Consider the following 21,952-nt stretch of genomic DNA (forward strand, 5'->3'; position numbering starts at 1 on the left):
CTGCCCAGATCCCAGGGAGGGGCGGGCACCCATGTTCCTGAACAATGGGCATCACATAGAGCACTGCTGACGCACGGCGGGCCCTGCCCCTCTCAGAGCCAGCACACCTGTCCACCAGGACCATCCCAGGGCCCCTCCTCTCAGGGCCTAACTCACCAGTGACCTCCTCGGGGGAACCCTCCTGGGCGGGCTACCCTGCTCCAAGCCCCCGTGTGCCTCTCACTGCAGGTAACCAAAGATGACACAGGTCTTTGAGAACCTGGCCGCTTTCTTCACCAGCTCCGCCCAGCCAGGCTCTGGCACAGACCACGCGCTCCGGAGACAGAGGGAGAAAGAAGGAACACACAGACAAAAAGCATCCAAAGGGCGAGCAGAGGTTTCTTTTTATAAATCTCCGTCTGTTATAATTCCTTTAAAAACAGGGGGAAGGAATAACAAAATAGTTGTCAGAGGTAATTTTTAAGGGGAGCATCTCTAGGTAAACGGAGACATCCAACACTGAGCACCAGGCAGCGCTGGCGCGGGGTCTCCCGTCCCCGAAAGCCTTGGAGGACGCGCAGCGGGCACATCCCGGCGTCCGTGCCCGCGTCCGCAGAGGAGGCTCCCGGGCGGCGGCTCCGTCTTTGGTCAGCACCCGGGGCTCACTTCATCTTTGGCTGGAGCAGAAGGCGGGCAAGGGTCACTGTACTCATCAGGACACTCATGTGCATGGCTTACTTTCACTTTTTATTATAAAAAAACACATACAAGAGTTTTAAGAAATGATGACTAGCGGACAAATCAGGACCAGGGCGAGTTATTAAACCCATTTTTCTCTGTACAAATACTAAAATTCCGAAAAGTGGAATATCATCAAATGTGAGACACATTGTTGGCTGTCCGTATATACAGGGCACACGGGGGGCCTGCCTGCGCTGGGCGGGGTGCAGACCCCGGGAGCCTGGACTCTCTCTCTCCTCCCGGGCCGAGCGGCGGGAGAGGCGCGCCCCGGTCTCTACCCTGAGCAGCGGCGGCCGCGCCTGCGGGGGGACGAGCGGCCCCTGCCGGCGAGGACGCTGGCAGAACCTTCGGCCTCCACTCCAGCCGCGCTTCCTCCAGGTCAGTCACTTGGGCACAAGGTCCAAAACTGGCTCAGGAACCAAATAATGGTTTTATATTAATTTCATTACAAAATGCCACTCAGTTTCAAAAAGCGACCAAAAAAAAAAAAAACAAACCACTTTCTGCAGCAAAAAAGGGCTAGGTTCAAGTTTCTGTTGTTTGACCAAGACACAAACACTCCAGTCCGAACGTCCGTGCTCACCACAGCCGGAAGGGAGGCGAGCGCGGTTCGGGGCCCGCCCCGGTCTCTCGGCCTCGGCCCAGGGGGCGCCTCCTGGAGGCCGGCTGCCCGGCGGCCCCGAGACGCGTGAAGGCACTTCGGCGGCGCAGGCGCTCAGCCTCGCCCCTCCGCGCACAGCGCGCCCACCTCGTCCAGGGCACCGAGCACCGCGGCGGGGACGCTGCGCGCCGTCTCCCTGCGCCAGGCCTCCAGGATCTTGGAGATCTCCGCCGGGTTGCTGGGGCTCAGGTCGCACAGGGCGTACACAGCGGCCAGCTGGACCCCCCACGGGATATCTGAAAAGCATTTCCACAACTGTCATCACACGAGAAAAGCTCTGCTATTCACAATCTTAATGTTAATCTAGTGAATCACTATTCATATACTTTCTGTCAGCAATGAAAACTAATAATAAAAACAAAACCGACAATGAAAAAATAGCTCATTAAGTCCTTCTACAAAGGAAAAAACAAAACACAGCCCAGTCTCGACAGGCCCCTGGTGATGCCGGCACCCCGGGGACGGCGTGCGGAGCGGAGGGCGCACGGGGAGTGCCGGCCCTCCCGGACCGCAGTCAAGCTCTCCAGCGGCAGTTCTGGAAGGACCACATCCCGCACTTAAGGTTCAAGAGAATGTGGATCCCAAAGCATCCGTCAAATAAACGACTCCATTAACCCACTGCAAGTATTTACACATGGACTTTGGAAAGGAAAAACATGAAATGAGAGCAAATGAGAATCTGCTTTTTAGTATGAAAGTGTTAAGTCACTCAGTCATGTCCAACTCTTCGCAACCCCATGGACTGTAGCACGCCAGGCTCCTCTGTCCCTGGGATTCTCTAGGCAAGAATACTGGAGTGGGTTGCCATTCTCTTCTCCAGGGCATCTTCCTGACCCAGGGATCAAACCTGGACCTCCTGCTTTGCCTGCACGCTCTTTACTGTCTGAATCACCAGCGAAGCCCAATATAGTACAACAAATACACTCTTACACGCGAGAGCACAGCGCATGATCACAGACATGGCATTTAACTGCAGACTAGAGCCAGGTTAGAGATTATGGTATGTACGAGCTCTCATCCAGCTCGAGTTTATTCAGGAGTTATTTAATTCAAGTTTAATTTAGTTCAATTTAGTCGCTAAGTCGTGTCTGACTCCTGTGACCCCATGGACTGTAGCCTGCCAGGCTCCTCTGTCCATGGGATTCTCCAGGCAAGAACACTGGAGTGGGTTGCCATTTCCTTCTCTAATTTTAGTTAAATTCACTTAAATTATTTAGTTTAAAAAATTTAGGAGTCATTTCTTTAAACCTTATTATTAACTATACACTGTTAGTGATGCAGCTCAACAAGGCAAACAAGTGTTTAAAAACGAACGTCTCAAACCCCACAGGCTCAGAAGGTGATGCTGTAGGTAGTGCTGCGCCAGCTTTAGAGTTACTTTCCCGTTTGGCTCCACGGTCATCAGAGACGGGAACACAAGACTAAAACAAAAAGCCTAACAAAGGAGTCACACGGGTGTAAACGCCACGGTGACAAGCAGGAGCGCGTGCGGAGCCGCGGCTCTGGCCTCGGGCCTAGCTGTGAGCTGGCCGCACCACCCAGCTCGGGGTCTCTCCTGGGGCGTCAGCTTCCTAAGCATAACACAGTCAGTGCCACCCGGGAGGGCCGTCCTGGGGCCCGATGCTGCACTGGGGGGGCAGGCCCAGGTGAGTCCCCATCGACCCTCCTCCTGCCAGGAAACGTCTGGGCTGGCGGCTCTGGGGACAGTCCATCAGCCACTCTCCAGCACCTCTAAGATGACAACACATCGTCCAGACGGGAAGGGAACACGGTCCAGACGGGAAGGGAACACGGTCCAGACGGGAAGGGAACACTGTCATGGGCATTATCTCAGCAGCTATGCTAAGACCAAAGAGAAAGAAGTTCTCAGTAGCTCAACCTGCCAAGCCTCACCCTGAAAGAGGAGGACAACCTAGAGGTTAAGCTCATCTGGGATGTAAACTGTGTAAACGCATTACCCCTTGATGGCGTAGCATTCAAATAAAAACGACAGACTCACGCTTCAAAGGGTCACTTTCTGAGTTTTAAGCTCTTCCCACTAAAGAATAAGACTATAAAATTACATGCTTTGCGGTATGCAAATTAAAGAACATGGGTAACGTGAAGACTGGCTCAGAGGTTTCCAGTCTCCAAGTTCTCCCGGGTACTATGTATGGACACCAGGCGGCAGTGGAGCCGCTGCTTCACACGTGTGACCCCCCCTTGTCATCAGCACACACCTTCGGCCAGGCACGTGGGGGCAGCGGGGGTCACAGGGTGGCGTGAAGCCAGTGCCGACGGCTGCTGAGACAGAATGCCAGCACCAGGTCGGGAGAGTCCCTTCCTTCTTAGGGGTTTGCTGCCCAAGGGCATGAGTGGTGACCAGGCAAACTACAGGAAGCCCACACAGGTTCCAATGCCGGTGCTGAGAACACGGGCGGAGTGCGGCCTCGTCGAAATCACGCCCGAACGGCGGGAGACACGCAGAGTACGGCACACAGTTAAGAACGCAAGAGAGACTGGATGAGAGGAACGCAAATGATCTGAAAGTAAGTATGATAAACAGAAGCTGTACCTTCATCCTGGGCGTGCTGGATAAACATACCAATCACCGTACTGATGTTCTTCACTGCAGACGGGAACCCTTCCTTCAAACCCAATTGACCTAAACGACCTAGAGGGAAACAAATACAAAATGTAAACAACCTTGGGTTAAATGCTAACTTTTCCTAAGAGTTTAAAACCTACGTGTTCTTTTGTTCGACATTATGTGTGCTGAGCTTCAGGGTCTGAAACCGGGCTGCCGCTGCCGCTGTTTAGTCGCTCAGTCGTGTCTGACCCTTTGTGACCCCGTGGACTGCAGCCTGCCAGGCCCCTCTGTCCGTGGGCTTCTCCAGGCAAGGGTACTGGAGTGGGTTGCCATGCCCTTCTCCAGGGGATCTTCCCGACCCAGGGATGGAACCTGGCTCTCCTACATTGCAGGCAAGGTCTTTACCACTGAGCCCCCAGAAAGCCCAGTGTCAAAGAAGTACACCCAGAGTTACTTCCACAGGCTGTTAAAATACTCCTTTCATCAACTACAGATCTGTGTGAGACCGGATTCTCTCCAAATACCTCAACCAGAACAACGTACAGCCGAAAGGGAACGTAGAGCAGCCACGGGAAACCAGACAGTAAAGAGGCTTGCAACAAGATACGGTTCCATTCTACTTTTGTTTTGAAACAGCTGTTTTTCATTAAAAATGCCATTTACAATGACTAGTATCATTTAATTAATTTCAAATGAACAGCCAGGTTGTTTTAAAGTACGCGTTTTAATTTCTATTACGGTCAATGACACACAATACCTGGGCTGACAAAAGCTCTCTGGGAGTCTCACCAGGACAACGCTCCCCGCCGAGCGGCCGCTCACCTGGGGGCACCCACCTGCTCCAGAGCAGGACCCCCCCTCCCCAGGGCCAGGCCGCGTGGTCTGCCCCCCTTACTTGGGAGGGGGTCCCCGAGGCCCCTTCCCGCGCTCTTGTGACCATGCTACCCTGCACAGGCACCGCTGTGTCCACACACTTTCTCAGCCCACAGGCGGCCCACAGGTCTGTGCACGAACCAGCCCACCTGCCCTGCGGGTGGAGACACGCGGGGCGGGGCGCTACGGCAGCTTCGTCACTTTGCATCCCCGGCCGGGGCTCGCTCAGTGCTGGCCACATGCACCCTGAACGCTGCGACAGACACAGCCCTCCAGGAAGTTCCTTCTACCAGGGACTCCCCGGATAATGCCTAACCCGGGAGGAAACCAGGAACATCTGGATCATCTCCCAGGCAGTCTTTCACTGAGGCTGAAAAGTAACGTAGTTCAGAGATGAGAAAGGTCAAGGCACTGTCACTCTTAAACACCTCCTTGCATTAGATCAACGTGCTAAGCGCCTGTCCGCAGCCCTGCCCTGGAGACCACCTCTGAGGAGCGTCCGGTGGGCAGTTCGCACAGCTGTGGGGCCCTGTGGCTGTGCTCCCAGCAAACACATGGGCTAGCCTGGTGGCTCAGTGGGGAAGAACCCGCCTGCCAATGCAGGAAACGCAGGCTCAACCCTTGGGTTGGGAAGATTTCCGGGAGAACAGAATGGCAACCCACTCCAGTATTCTGGGATTCCAGAAATCCCATGGACAGAGGTGCCTGGTAGGCTGCAGTCCATGGGGTCACAAAGAGTCTGACCCTACTGAGCGACTACATCATCACCACCAGGTAACACCTGACTGTATTATACTGGATCCTTTTCTTTCAATTAAAAATGCTTAATGAATTGGGTTTTAGAAGCTATCTACCAGAGTAAATCAGAGATACAATAAAAGGAACTCATGAGTCTGAGATATATGGTCTAGGACTTAACACTTATACATATGATGACTTGACAAAGACAATGGACAAATCTGTTAAAGAGATTTTCCGTGGGGGGAAGAAAAGTCCCTCCACAGAAGGAATGTGGGTGAGTCCAAGGCAGTTTGGCCACCATGAAATTCAAGTAAGAGACATGGAGGTGATCTCAGATCAAAGGCAACACTCTCCACACTCAGGGAGGCCTGGGGAGAGCTGAGGGTCATAGGGAACGTGGCCCGTCTACAGGGCAGGGCGCAGAGCTGCACAGGCACCCAGGGCTCTCTGTCACGGTTTTATACGCAGGTGTGTTAAGGAAAGGATGCATTCATTAAGACAATTCCACAGAAAAGCTGAACGACATGGCAAGACCCTGAACAGAAATCAAGCAGGCCTGGCTCCTGCAGCCTACGCACAACCCTGGCGGGAGGGACAGTGCCGGCCAGCTCGGGGCTCCGCTGACCCCGGCCGGGCCACCTCAGAACTCTCTGGGGGCAGCAAGTGCTATCACGTGGCTTTATACGCTTCTGCATCCAGCAGAGGCTGACTTCCGGCCCCGCTCTGCTCCCTTCTGACCCAGGGCCTCAGACGGGCTCACCTCTCCCCACACCCCAGCTCTGCCAGACTCTTCACTCCTCCAGAGCGATCCAAACACTCCACATGAGGCCCTGTGCTCCACCAGCGTTCAGGCAGGCTAATAATCAGGCGTGCCCACGGCGTGCGCCCACAGCGGTGTTCACACCCCAGCCCAGCACCAGACGGCCCTGGATCGCGCTGCTTTATCTCCCAAGGAGCAGAAACCCCACTGGGATTTACACATTTGGAGTTAAGAATACAGATGACTGCTGTCTTTTATGAACACATGCTGTGGGACTTCATTTATTATTATGAAGTCATACTGACCAACCTAATTATTCACTAAATTCTTTAGTAAATGTCAGCTTCAGAAACTTAAGATGCTTCTCCAACATTTTCTTCTTAGAAACGGCTCAAACTCCACCTGAGATGAGTACGCGGGAAGGACAGCCCCTGGCCCACCCTAGAGCTCGCGCAGGATCCCGCCCCGTCCTCAGACTGGGCCTCACCGGGACCCACCCCCAGCCCACCCCCCTAAGCAAGCCACTAAGCAAGGAGGGGCGGGGGCGGTGGGGGGGTGCCTTTCAGTGCCAACAGACACTCGGCGTGAAGCTCGCCGAGGCTCTCCTGGAACGACCCGGTGGCCCCCTGCCCTCTGCACACCAGCCTTTCCAGGCACGTAAGCTCCACCCGCCCTGGTCCTCCTGTGACCAGGCAGCGTTCGCTAGGTAGGCCAGTCTCTGCTATCTTCCAAAGGACACTTGCTTCCTAATTAGCCTTTCTTTGAACTACATTTAAGTAAATGTAGTTACATTATCATTTTATTATACAGTACTGTTAACTACATATTAATTATACATTATTAATTACTCCTATGGGCTTCCCTGGTGCTCAGATGGTAAAGAATCCACCTGCAATGCAGGAGACCTGGGCTTGATCCCTGGGTCAGGCAGATCCCTTGGAGGAGGGCACTGCAAACCCACCCCAGTATTCCTGCCTGGAGAATCCCCATGGACAGAGGAGCTGGGCTGGCTACAGTCCATGGGGTCACAGAGTCAGACACGAATTATTCCTATGAGATATACAACTGTATTATATGTCACTCTTAATTATCTAAATATACACATATTACTCTAAATAATATATCATCAAATCTTACAAACTATTTTCTCAAAGTGTTAGTTGCTCAGTCGTGCCCAACTCTTTGTGACCCCAAGGACTATAGTCCGCCAGGCTCCTCTATGCATGGAATTCTCCAGGCACAGAGAATTCTCAAGAGGTACAAACCTTCCTTCTTGAATCCAGAAGAGAAGCCGCTGCTGAAACCAGGGTTTCCAGACACACTCATGCCATCCCCTGACAGCTAGAAATGCAGCTACGGGCCCTTCCGTGTCCTGGCGGCCCCGCCTGGGACACTGATCTTGGGGCGCAGGAGAGCCGTGCCCTACGAAGCCATCTCCACTCCCACACCGCCACGCTTTCTTGTTCTATACTTAACTCCAAGTATATGTTGGGTTATCTCCAGTGAAAATTAGTAGATGTCCACTTTGAAACCAGGCTGTTGTCAGGACTCAGCTTATATATTTATTTACAATGTTCCTATGTTAGCAGGTGAATGTGCATAGTGCATGTTAGCAGACAGAGTAACAAAATCAGTCAGAGGTATTATATTTCTTACTGTGATCTACTTATAAGACTGATTTACATGACTTAAAAATTCTTAAACCTCATTTCAAATGGTATTGTCTTTGAATTTTAATTAAATGCCAAAGATACAGAGGATGAGACACGTTAGACTCTTTTTGACCCCATGGACTGCAGCATGCCAGGCTTCCCTGTCCTTCACCATCTCCCAGAACTTGTTCAAACTCATGTCCATTGAACTGGTGATGCCATCCAGCCATTTCCTCCTCTGTCATCCCCTTCTCCTCCCGCCTTCAATCTTTCCCAGCATCAGGGTCTTTTCCAGTGAGTCAGTTCTTAGTATCAGGTGGCCAAAGTATTGGAGCTTCAGCTTCAGCATCAGTCCTTCCAAAGAATATTCAGGACTGATTTCCTTTAGGATGGACTGGTTGGATCTCCTTGCAGTCCAAGGGACTCTCAAGAGTCTTCTCCAACACCACAGTTCAAAAGCATCAATTCTTTACACTCAGCCTTCTTTATGGTCCAACTCTCACATCCATACATGACAACTGGGAAAATCATAGCTCTGACTAGATAGATCTTTGTCGGCAATGTAATGTCTCTGCTTTTTAATATGCTGTCTAGGTTGGTCATAGCTTTTCTTCCAAGGAGCAAGAGTCTTTTAATTTCATGGCTGCAATCCCATCTGCAGTGACTTTGGTGCCCAAGAAAATAAATCTGTCATTGTTTCCACTGTTTCTCCATCTATTTGCCATGAAGTGATGGGACTGGATGCCATGATCTTAGTTTTATTTAATATTTTAAGCCAGCTTTTTCCCTCTCCTCTTTCACCTTCATCAAGAGGCTCTTTAGCTCCTCTTCACTTTCTGCCATAGGTTGGTGTCATCTGCGTTATCTGAGGTTACTGATATTTCTCCCTGCAATCTTGATTCCAGCTTGTGCTTCCTCCAGCCGAGCATTTCTCATGATGTACTCTGCATATAAGTTAAATAAGCAGGGTGACAATATACAGCCTTGAAACATACTTCTTTCCCGATTTGGAACCAGTCCATTGTTCCATGTCCAGTTGTAACTGTTGCTTCTTGACCTGCATACAGATTTCTCAGGAGGCAGGTTAAGGCTGTTTGGTATTCCCATCTCTTTAAGAATTTTCCAGTTTGTTGTAATCCACACAGTCAAAGGCTTTAGCGTAGTCAATGAAGCAGTAGTAGATGTTTTTCTGGAATTCTCTTGCTTTTTCTATGATCCAATGGATGCTGGCAATTTGATCCCTGGTTCTTCTATCTTTTCTAAATCCAGCCTGACCATCAAGAAATTATCGATTCATGTACTATTGAAGCCTAGCTTGGAGAATTTTGAGCATTATTCTGCTTGCGTGTGAAATGAGTGCAACTGTGTGGCAGTTTGTACATTCTTTGGCACTGCCTTTCTTTGGGATTGTAATGAAAACTGACCTTTTCCAGTCCTGTAGCCACTGGTGAGTTTCCCAAATTTCCTGGCATATTGAGTGCAGCACATTCACAGCATCATCTTTGAGGATTTGCAATAGCTCAGCTGGAGTTCCACCACCTCCACTAGCGTGTTCACAGTGATGTTTCCTAAGGCCCGCTGACGTCACACTCCAGGACGTCTGTGCAGTCGTGACAACTGCCTCCAATGGCCAAACGGGCCCTGACATGGCAATGGGCTGAACCCAGTTTTGTCTGCTCCCAGGAGATGAAGACATGGCAGAGAATCAGCTCATAGCAAAGACAGCCTTCTAATAATGAATAGGTTTCATCACTGATAGTGAAATAACACAGGGAATGGAGAGCAGGTTGTCAGAGATGTGGCAAAAAAGGAAAAAAATTAGTCAAAGTAAAAACTAAAGACTTGTAAGGTGCAAAGGGAGCAGCAGAACTAAAGGGTCACTGAGGTCCTTTTTAGACCTGAGATTAAAAACAATTTTGTTTCTTTAAAATATTTTTAAGCAATGATTTTAATTTCTGTATATTCAGTTTATATTGTAGAAACAAAACTAGTTCCAATTATGGAAGTACATAGCTATCCTTACTGAGCAAGTACAAAAAAAAAGGGGGGGGGTGAAAGTAGGGAAGATAAACTTATTTTATAAATCTAATTAGACTATAACTTACAGCAATTTATGTATTCTGGTATGTATATGTAGATATGTGTATGTGTCTGTATATTAAAATTAGTATCTGAGAATCAAGAGTTCAATTATAAATAAAATGTGCTAACAAGAAAAATCCTGGCTGGCTGACAAAGTTGAATAAACGTTAACGCATAAAGAGCATATGAGTAAACAGTGGAAACAGCCTGCTGCCACAGCGCCTGCTCTAACGGCTGCGAGGCCAGCGCTACAGTGAGGCTTCAGGCAGCATTTATCACTACTCCACACTGACTCTCCCACCAACACGCATCAATAACAAGAACAAGTTCAGTACAAGAGACAACTCACCGATGAGCCTCAGTACTGATGCGATGATGATATCAGGAGTGTAGGCGATGTTCGGATGTCCTTTTCTGTACTTTATCCACTTATCCATTACAGGCCACAGCTCCTTGCTGCAAAATAACAACGACAAATATAGACATGTATGTATGTGTATGAAAGTGTGCACGCCCACCATGGCTCAAACATCATGAACCTGTCTTAAAAATAGTGCATAAGTGACAATCAGTGAAGAAGAGGAAGATGTAGCATTTCTGGCTAACAACAGAACAAACACTGAAAATTCAGGATCTCAGTGCTCACAGTGGCTTTAAAAAGTCTGCAAACACCCGTGCTGGCATCTTTATTTTATTTAAACCCTTTTTACAAGACAAAGTACCCAGTATCGTCCCCAAGCTGCAGAACTGGAAGTAGCAGAGTCTGGATTCTCACGTGGACCATCTAGACATCAGGAACGCCTGTGTTCCAGATGCCTCATTTCCCAGGGAGAAGCAAGGACAGGCTGTTATTTCATAAAAAGAACTAAACCAGAGGGAATGAACCACACTTCACAGGGATTAAAGAAACTTTCTACTGACTAAAAACAGTGGCAATTCCTCTTTGCTTCTCTTTCCAAAAAGGTATTAACTTCTTACATAGTATTTATAACATTAGAAAAGTTTAATACAGACAAACAAAAGGAAAATGTAAATTAAAAGCACCCCAAATTACACAGTCAGATAACTATCATTCTTTTAATTTGGGGCTTTTCCTGCCACACACGTCTATGCCTGCATTTATGTAAAAAACATGGACAGAGTGACCAGAGGAATCAGGGTCTCAAGCAGCTTAGGCAGAGATCCTGCTGTTCGCCACTCTGTCCACTCCACTAGTGCGGGGACCCTGGACAGAGCACCTCCACTGGCACCATCCATGGTGGTCTCACCTGTCACTGGGGAGAAGGGCCCTGCCCCCAGCTCCCAGGAACAGGGGACACAGGATAGCCACTCGCTTGTTACACAGCATGAAACAGACAGTCCTGGCACTTTCTTAGTAACAGACTACAGAACACTTTCATCTCCACACACACAAATCTATGTAGTACGGCTCTTAATTCTAAAGTAGCTGTACCTCATTATATAGACGTCCCAGAATTCAACTATCTATTGCTTAACATTTAGATGTATCATCTTTTCCCAGTGTTAAGGGAAAACATGAACAAGTTTCCACAGGATATCAAGATACATACTATCAATCCTTTGGGGACTCCTTTTCAATGTCATAAGCCCCTTTAAACCAGCCTTTCTCAGTCAGGGTTGTAAGAAAATTAAGGTTCTACTTAACCACAGACAATTATAAATACTTGACTATTTTTCCATTCTCCAAAGATGCTGCATAGTTGATACACAGAGAAGTTAGTTCACTACACAAAACAGATGCCTGAGCGTCTCAGACCCCGTCCTCTCCCGAAACCCCAGTGAGAAGAGCCGCCAGTGCAGAATCCTGAACGGCCCTGCTCCTGCGGCCTTCCCACAGTGTCCGCACGTTCAGACAGTGATCGCCGCATTCCATCCACACGTACTCGCTGAGCGCCTCGCTCGAGCAGGCACAGGTCTCCACATGCCGGGGAGGCCAGGGAACCAAAGGCCCCCCGCTCATGAGATTCATTTCCCATCGGGAAAGAGACAGTAATAAGTGAAGACAATGAAAACTAATGAAAGGTACTGTAAAAAAATAAAGTGGGGGATGTCACAGCGACACTGGCATTTTACGAGCAGTTTTATTAACTCGCATCCAAATCAAAATGTGCGTTGTAAACGGTTCGGCTGCCTTAAAAGCAAAAATTATTCAAACCACAATTCGGCAATCGCTGAACGGACTACTTGACAATTTAAATAACCCAGCCTGAGTCAACAGAGCAGCCAGTACCTGATGATGTTGTCGTGCGTCCAAACCCACTTCTGGTGGCAGCACAGCAGGTCGATGGCGCATACATACTCCCAAGTGCTATCACTCAGATCTTCCCCAAACCTGGCACTGGGCTGAAATTCTGTTTTTGGACATAACTGTATGGTCAAAAGCAGCTTAGAAACCATGAAGCCAACATCTACAGGCGCATTCTAGCAAATAAAGGGAAAAAAAAAAAGGGAATTTAGAGTTTCAAATGTAAAGTATCTTCTATGGGTGATCTTAAAGCACATAATGAGCATCAGATCAATCATCACGTAACTTTAAAAGACACCCTTTGAAAGCTGGATTTTGAAGAGGGAACTGTGTTTATCTAGGCATAACAGCTGTCCTAAATGATTATACAATAGCAGCAGAGAGGCCAGATAAAAAGCTCCAGGCACAATGCAGAAGCCAGCCAGGCTAGAAAAGACTCCCCAATCCACGTAGGAATGCAAAGTTTCATTAACTCAAATCAGAGAACTAAAGTTACAAATAAAAAAATATTTAAAAAATTCTTTAATAAACTCATTCGGCCACCTTTCTGACCATATGTATCAACCTGCTTTTCCCAGAAATTCAAAAAACTGAAGGAGACTGTACTAGAGTCTTTCGTCTAGCTCCTTGTATAGCTGAGCACGCCGTCTGCGTGTTTTTCCACACTCTTGAGTGTAGAGAGTTCCAGAAGGCCTTCTCACAGCCGGCAGGGACCCAGCCATACCGCGGTTTGTCCTTTCACCTACTGAAAAGACACGTGGCTCACTTACGGCTTTAGGCTACAGTTAATAACGCTGCTCTGGGCATTCCTGCAGAAGCCTTTTTGTGGACATAAACTTGGATTCCCTTGGGTTCATACCCAGCAGTGGATTTATAATGTTCTTCTCTTTCTTCAGTTATTTTTTACTGGGTTTTGTGATTTAAACTGAACAAGAAGCTTTCAATCTCTGATGCCTGAAGAAGACTGGAATTAGCTGGTTCTTTAAAAATAAGATTTAATGTTCGGGTGACATCTATACGCCCTTCTTGTATACAAAGTTTTCAATCACCTTTTCAGCCTTTTGTAACTGAAAACTGGTTTACTGCAGCGTCCGACCCTGAAGCCAACTCTGACGTGTGTGTCTGCTGAGAGAGCAGCCGGGCCCAGAGCTGCCTGTGCAGCGCAGGGGGCAGTCTCCTCCTTCCCACCCTCGTCTCTACTCACGCCTCCTCTCGTCCTGAAAGCTTGAACATTCTTTGCTTTTCTCTTTTACAGTAATCTGAACTGTTTCATTAGCATTTTTTAAAGGCAGTGTTTTCTTTTTTTTCGTTTTCAACTTTATTACTGTTACCTTTTAAATCACATTCTTTCTTTCCTAAATTCCTTCTCAAATTTTTAATTTTCAAGATGGTTATTAAAGAACTTTGTTTCTGTGTTTAATACTGAAGACATTTAAACTATCGCAATGAGTGTGAGTCTTCCAAAAACGAGAGGTCTCTGGTAATGAAGGGTTGCTGATACTGCAATTTTACTTTGAGTTTCCATTTGTTCACAGATTGTCCAGGGACTGTGCATCTCAATCCCTGGGGAATTTTTATATAATTTTTAAACTATTTATGTCTAATTTTACTAAATCATTACCAGACAATTTTGAGTGTAGAATATTTACTTTTTAAAACTTAAAGTTCTTGTGTGGCCAAATTTACGACTGCTTTTGCAAATGTCACAGACGTGAAAAATACAGTCTTCATTCAACTTTACTTTTTGTATTGTTGATTTCTACTGTCTCTTTACTTATTTTTTAGTATCACATCTGTTGACTTCTATAAAATAGAATATGGAAGTCTTAGACTATAAAGGTATTTTTCCCCCCAGGTATTTCTCTCTCTTTTTAACAGCTTTGAGTTTATATTTTTATTTGATATGATACAGATAAAATACACTTAACTAATTTCTCCCTTCTTCGTTAATCATGGCTTTTACCACCCTGTCCTATCCAGCTTCAGCCTGAATGGGCTGGAGGAGGAGACCCCAGTGCACACGTGGGAGGATTCAGCAGGGGAGGGAGCACCTGGTCGGCAGGTGACCATGGACGGAGGGCAGAATGCAGGCTGGATGCAGGAGGGCTCTGCTTGCGGCCAAGTGACTACAATCAGAGGGGCCCTCACACAACACACTCGGGACTGTCGGGGTGGGCTGACGGAGGGCTGACTACAGACCTGCTGTTTAATACTTCCCTAACTCTTTATCCACCAAGCCCTTTCCTTTTCGTTTTATAAGAAAATTAAAGTCTAACTGACATCAGAAAGAACTAAAAAGGAAAGCACAATGGCACATAAACATTGACTACAGGCAGGAGCCACAATTTTTTTTTTAAAAGGACAGTAATACAGTCCTAACAAAGAGCAGAACAAAGTGAAAATCAACCTGTCACTGACTTCAGTGCCTCACTATCAATTCAGAACCCAGAGATTCTCATTAGAGAAGATCTATGAAAAGAACACCAATCTACACATTATATTAGCACATCAGTCACTAAAGAAAATAAAGTAATAAAAGAAAGCACACAATACTCCAAAAAACTACAAATTCCATCAACTGAGAAGAGGAACACAGATTACACTCAGAAAAATCATCAAAGGAAGGAGTTGGGATCTCAATTTTCTCACCTAAGTACCACGTGTAGAAGCAGAGGTTTGCATCTTCTTGGGGCCCTTACTTATGTAAGCGTGGGTATGGATTTCACCAGCGGCAAATTAGTATGCAAAACAAACTCTGCCCGATAAACCAGGCACAGAGGTCCACACCTTCTCCCCAAGTGTCTCATGCATACTTAATGCACAAAATGCACAAGCTTAGACTAAAATGGTATTCTGAAGGATCTAACATGAAGAATAGCTCTAAAATGCTCATGAATCAACACAAAACCAAATAGAACATCTACATAAGGTCTATGTGTGTGGTATTGCACAAAATAAAAAGAAACCTCACCTTCTCCCAATTGAGGAAGGCGCGCAAGCAGTTCAGAACTTCTCCCTTGGCGCGCTGCCTGGCAACCAGCTGCATCGCCTTGTTGATCACGGACTGAGAGAGAAACACATCACGCCACATGTTTGCAATGAACAAGGTCAGCTTCTCAGACTCTGGGAAATCTATGAGAAAGAAAACAGGGTAACAAACCTTCAGGTCTGATTAAGTGAGTAAACTACAAAGCGAGAACATATTTAACCAATGCCCCCCCCACCCCGTGCCGCCCACACCTGAAGAGGCAGCCCTGTGAGGCCGCAGCCTTAGCCGCTTCCAATCCACTTCTGTCCCTCCCTCCCGGCCCTCCCGTCCTCTCCCCCAGCCTCCCGTCCTCTCCCTCAGCCTCCAGCCAACTTTTCCCTTCGGCAGTTTCTTTAATCAAATTTGAAACACAGCATGAGTATACGCCACTGTAGAGAAGAGCAATAGACTCTAAAACAAGCGGAGAAGGCAGACTCCCTGTCCCAAGAGCCCGCACCCAGAACCCTGCCACTAGATGAGCGTCCTGTCAGGCCACCCCCTTGACGATCACAGCCTCGCTGTGGCAAAGGTGCAGGGCCCAGGACGGACGGGTCACACTGCGGACCACAGACAGACCACGCTCCACTGGGGAGAGGAAGGCGGCCCGTCCCAGTATTCTCACCATCAGAGTCCCACAGCCAGCACGGAAAAGCAAAAAGACATGCCGCCGGAAGATGGCTGCCCTGGGTCGGAAGGTGTCCAATATGCTACTGGGGAAAAGTGAAGGGCCATTACTGATAGCTCCAGAAAGGATGAAGAGGCTGGGCTAGCAGAAACGGCACTCAGCTGTGGAAGTGTCTGGTGGTGAAAGGAAAGCTCAATGCTGTAAAGAACGATATTGCATAGGAACCTGGAGTGTTACGTCCATGAATCAAAGTAAATTGGACATGTTCAATAGGAGATGGCAAGACTGAACATGGACATCTTAGGAATCAGTGAACAAAAATGGACCAGAATGGGCAAATTCAACTCAGGTGACCATGATACCTACCACTGTGGGCAAGAATCCCTTAGAAGAAATGGAGTAGCTCTCAGAGCCAACAAGAGTCCGAAATGCAGTACTTAGGTGCAATCTCAAAAACTACAGAACGACCTCGGTTCATTTCTAAAGCAAACCATTCAACATCACAGTAATCCAAGTCTACGCCCCAACCACTAATGCCAAAGAAACTGAAGTTGAACGATTCTATGATGACCTACAAGACCTTCTAGAACTAACACCAAAGAAGATGTCCTTTCCATCATAGGGGACTGGAATGAAAAAGTAGGAAGTCAAGAGATACCTGGAGCAACAGGATAGTTTGGCCTTGGAGTACAGAATGAAGGAGCACAAACATTAAGAGAATTTTGCCAAGAGAAAGCACTGGTCAGAGAAAACACCCTCTTCCAACAACATAAGAGGTGACTCTACACATGGACATCACCAGATGGTCAATACCAAAATCAGATTGATTATACTGCAGCCGAAGATGGAGAAACTCTATATGGTCAGTAAAAACAAGACCTGAAGATGACTGTGGCTCAGATCATCAGCTCTATATTGCAAAATTCAGGCTCAAATTGAAGAGAGCAGGGAAAACCAGTAGGCCATTCAGGTATGATCTAAATCAAATCCTTTATGATTATACAGTGGAAGTGACAAACAGATGCAAGAGATGAGATCTGGTAGACAACACTGCCTGAAGAACTACAGAAGGCAGTTTGTAACACTGTACAGGAGGCGGTGACCAAAACCATCCCAAAGAAAAAGAAACGCAAGAAGGCAAAGGGGTTGTCTGAGGAAGCTTTACAAACAGCTGAGTAAAGAGGAGAAGAGAAAGGCAAAGGAGAAAAGGGAAAAATATACTCAACTGAATACAGAGCTCCAGAGAATAGCAAGGAGAGATAAGGAGGTCATCTTTAATGAACAATGCAAAGAAGCAAAGGAAAACAACAGAATGGGAAAGACTAGAGATCTTTTCAAGAAAATTAGAGATACCAACATTTCATGTAAGGATGGGCACGATAAAGAACAGAAACAGTAAGGACCTCACAGAAGCAAAAGAGATTAAGACAAGGTGGACAGAATACGCAGAAGAACTCTACAAAAAGATCTTAATGACCTGGATAACCATGATGGTGTGGTCACTGACCTAGAACCAGACATCCTGGAGCATGAAGTCAAGTGGGCCTTAGGAAGCATTACTACTAACAAAGCTAGTGGAGGTGATGGAATTCCAACTGAACTATTTCAAATCCTAAAAAATGATGTGTTGCACTCCATATGTCAGCCAATTTGGAAAACTCAGCAGTGGCCACAGAACTAGACAAGGTCAGCTTTCATTCCAATCCCAAAGAAGGGCAATGCCAAACAATGGTCAAACTACCACACAATTGTGCTCATTTAGCAGGCTAGCAAGATTACTCTCAAAATCCTTCAAGCTAGGCTTTACAACCAGTCTAAACAAGTGAATTCAAAAGGAAATCAGTCCTGAATATTCACTGGAAGGATTGATGCTGAAGCTGAAACTCCAATAATTTGGCCACCTGATGCAAAGAACTGACTCACTGGAAAAAGACCCTGATGCTGGGAAAGATTGAAGGCAGGAGAAGGGGACAAGAGAGGATGAGACGGTTGGCTGGAATCACGGACTCGATGGACATGAGTTTGAGCAAGCTCAAGAGTTGGTGAGGGACAGGGAAGCCTGGCATGCTGCAGTTCATGAGGTGGGAAAGAGTCAGACATGACTGAGTGACTGAACTGAAGTGAACTGAATGGTGAACTTCCAGATGTACAAGCTGGGTTGAGAAAAGGCAGAGGAAACACAAATCAAATTGTCTACATTCACTGGATTTTAGAGAAACAGAATTCCAGAAAAACATCTACTTCTGCTTCACTGACTATACTAAAGCCATTGACTATGTGGATTCCAACAAACTGGAAAATTCTTAGAGAGATGGGAATATCAGTCCACTTTATCTGCCTCCTGAAAAATATGTTATGTGGGTCAAGAAGCAACAATTAGAACCTTACATGAACAATGGACTGGTTCACAATTGGGAAAGGGGTAGGAGAAGGCTGTATAGTGTCACCATGATTATTTAACCTCTATGTGGAGTACATCATGCAGAATGCCCGTCTGGATTAATCACAGTATGGAATCAACACTGCCAGGAGACATATCAACAACCTCAGATATGCATATGATACCACTTTAATGGCAGAAAGCAAAGAGGAACTAAAGAGCCTCTTGATGAGGGTGAAGAGTCAGAGAGTGAAAAACTTGGCTTAAAACTCAACATTCAAAAAACTAACATCGTGGCATCTGGTCCCATCACTGATGGCAAATAGATGGGGAAACAGTGGAGACAGTGATAGACTTTATTTTCTTTAGCTCCAAAATCACTGCAGATGGTGACTACAGCCATGAAATTAAAAGACACCTGCTCCCTGGAAGGAAAGATATAACAAACCTAGACTGTATTAAAAAGCAAAGACATTACTTGGCCAACCAAGGTCAGTATAGTCAAAGCTATGTTTCTTCCAATAGTCATGTATGGATGTGAGAGCTGGACCATAAAGAAGGCTGAGCACCAAAAGAATTGATGCTTTCAAACTGTGGTGCTGGAGAAGACTCTTGAGAGTCCCCTGGACTGCAAGGAGATCCAACCAGTCCATCCTAAATGAAATCAGCCCTGAATATTCAATGGAAGGACTGATGTCCTTCCACTGACTGAAGGCCAATTCTTTGGCCATCTGATGTGAAGAAGTGACTCAATGGAAAAGCACCTGATGCTGGAAAAGACTGAAGGCAAAAGGAGAAGGGGGTGGCAGAGGATGAGGTGGTACTAGATAGCATCCCTGACTCAATGGACATGAATCTAAGCAAACTCTGGGCAATAGTCAAGGACAGGGAAGTCTGGTGTGCTGAAGCCCATGGGGTCCAAGAGTGTTGGACATGACCTAGCAACTGAGCAATGACGCTGATAAATTAATGTTTAATTTTATAGGAAACTAAGTGTTTTCAAGTGGTTACATCAGTCAATATAAGTATTTGTATCCCGTTCAGCATGAAACCACATCTCTCTCACTGTCTGTGTTCTGCTGTATCTAACACTGCGGCGTGTTCAGGAGAGGAACCGGAGCATACACTCTCTGTGCTGCTTTATCTGTTACTTGGGAAACGGCGCTTCTCCGGTCACACTTCCTCCCGTCCAAGGACATCACAGGCTGTTCCCTCTGCCTGGAATTCTCTCTCTTACTTCTGTCTTCACACCTAAGCTCAAAAGTCACTTTGACAGGGAAAGCATCCCAGGCCTAAGACTCTCTCAAAGCCACGTTCCACTGTCCCTCTCATCCATTCAAGAGACACTTGGTGGGAGCACACAGTGCATTTCTCCGGCAGAAGCTGTAACAGGGACAAGGGAAGCAAAACCGGCGCTCTGACGGATCTAGCGGAGAAGAGACAACAAAGGCAAGGAACAGCCTGAGCGTAACAGAGTGGAGAGAAACGGGCACAAAGGTCCGGAGGGGAGACCGCGCTGGGTGCGTCTGAGCAAGAAGCAGAGACCCAGGTGGGCCTGGCCGCCCCCGGGGCTCTCCTCCCTGCCGCCCTCCACCGATACACCCGCTGTGCGCTCCTGTCAGGTCACGGTCACGTGTGCGCACTGCCAAGGCCAGGTCTGGGCACCATCAAAGCCTTCACGCTTATGTACACCCTGTAACCATTTGCTAATAAGTGACTGAAAAAATAAAGAAAAACAAAGTGGGCAACGAACGCAGCAGCCTCACGCACAAGTCTATACGTGGCAGGTTCATCCTGATTCAAAGATCCCATAAACATCATGGTGACACAAGGTTATCAGCCTCTGCAATCTAGCTCAGACTCCGGTACAATATTCAGTTGCGTTTGTGTATTATGTTGCTATTTAAATGGTTCCCTGACAACCTGATGTTAAGAATGAGGCACGTCTGCCCCCATCAGCAGACTGAAGACACAGCGCTGAAAGGAAAGATTCGAAGGGCAGCACTCCTTCCCGTGTCTCCCTGAAACGTCTTGTGAGCCTATGAATTCACCGCAGTTTCCGCTCCTTCCAGCCAGGGACACAGCGCAGTTAGCTGCGTCACAACGATTCCTCCCTCCTGTGCCGACCACGTCTGAGTCCAAAGCAGCTGCACAAGGAGGAACACCAGGACGCAGTGGGGAGAGACCCTCCCACACACAGCAGGGATGTACGTGCTGACCGAGGCAAGCGTCAGTCACACAAATCCTCCCTGAAAACCAGAGCGATGCACGAAAGACACACAACAGCTCAGCTGGAAACCCAGACACACATGTAAGCAGGTAAACAGCAAGCGCCCGTTTCGGAGGCGCGCGTCCCCGCCCACGCGCACCTTCCTTGAGCAGGCCGTAGCAGAAGAGGCGCGCCCGCTCCAGGTCGCCCAGCTGCCGGCAGACCCCCACGTACACCCGGCAGAGTGCGTGGATGTAATTGTGCTCCACGGACATCTTCTGATTTTTCAGCTCTGAGAGGATACAGTGAAGCAAGCTCTCTGCTAAATGCTGAATTGGGGGATAAAAAACAAAAAGACGATGTACGTTGATATTTATTGTTAGCCTACTACAGAACAGTTACAAGTTACAAAGTCAAGTCTTTGGGAAAGCTGGGAAAATAAAAGCGGCACTGTCTCAGACAGAGGCCAGCTGCCATTGTGGTAACCCGCTCAGCAGGGAAGCTGGGAGGCTCTGCGGAGAAAGGGGCCCCTGGCAGGCAGACAGTAGTTCGGCCGAGGTCAGCAGGGCTAAGGGGCCCACGGCCCGGCCAACTCCTGATGCCCATCACTACCGCCACTCCAACAAGCTATCATGTTTTGGCTTTTACTAAAATAATCTGTGTGTATGAAATCCACTCTAACTCTACCGCCATTCTTGTTTTCTGAAATGCAATATACTCTACACACTTACCCTGTTTAGCTCTTAGAATACTGGGTAACAGTTTCCTTACTCAGGAAAAGGGGTACTAAGTAACCTGATACATTCAATCACGTGAAAATAAACATCCTTCCAAAGTTACCTGCACTGCTCTTCATGCTTTCTGAAATGAACAATAAACATGTATACCACTGTGATTCCAGGCCTATACTCACAGATAATCACTAATGTTAATCCAGGGACACTGGAAGTCACTCACCCACTATCAACATGAACATGGAAAAGATAATAACCTAGGAAAGTCCTAAGAAACCCAGTATGTAAACCTACACACTTCTCTCCCCACCTCCTCTTGAAACTAAGCATTTATTCCTATTTGACTGGTGACCTGTATTGAGTGTGGGGGGCAAGGGGGGGGACCCACACACTAACTTTCTCTCAAAATTCTCAAATGTGTACGTAACAGTAATGACAGAAAGGCTCTATCACAGAGCAACTGATGCTCTGAAGACAACTATTTTGGGCCTTTAAACGTGCCAGCATCAATGGGAACTGTACAATTTAAGTCCTGACGGGCACCTTTTTTTCCCTTTAAAATTGTAACTTATCTAGTGAATACAGACCACCAAGTCCCCAGCGTCTGACCACTTCTCAGATGTACAAACTGCTGGCTAGAACTAAAGCACAG

General features: G+C 47.3%; 1 protein-coding gene across 2 annotated transcripts in view; it reads right to left on the reverse strand.

Annotated features, from left to right (window-relative positions):
- Positions 1-360: 360 nt before the first annotated feature.
- Positions 361-21,952, reverse strand: part of ICE1 (interactor of little elongation complex ELL subunit 1) — a 59,862-nt gene continuing 38,270 nt past the window's right edge. Inside the window, exons 14-20 of one of the 2 annotated variants that reach the window (XM_043887260.1) lie at positions 20,727-20,895; positions 15,296-15,456; positions 12,310-12,500; positions 10,408-10,514; positions 3,936-4,034; positions 1,469-1,617; positions 361-656 (exon numbers count right to left, since the gene is read on the reverse strand). In XM_043887260.1, coding sequence (XP_043743195.1) covers positions 642-656; positions 1,469-1,617; positions 3,936-4,034; positions 10,408-10,514; positions 12,310-12,500; positions 15,296-15,456; positions 20,727-20,895 — 891 coding nt within the window. In that variant the 3' untranslated portion in view covers positions 361-641. Of the gene's footprint in view, positions 1,618-3,935; positions 4,035-10,407; positions 10,515-12,309; positions 12,501-15,295; positions 15,457-20,726; positions 20,896-21,952 lie in introns of both variants that reach the window. The other variant, XM_043887259.1, reaches the window with a different exon arrangement.

Source organism: Cervus elaphus, chromosome 25, assembly GCF_910594005.1.
Source record: "Cervus elaphus chromosome 25, mCerEla1.1, whole genome shotgun sequence".
Taxonomy (NCBI): Eukaryota; Metazoa; Chordata; class Mammalia; order Artiodactyla; family Cervidae; genus Cervus; species Cervus elaphus.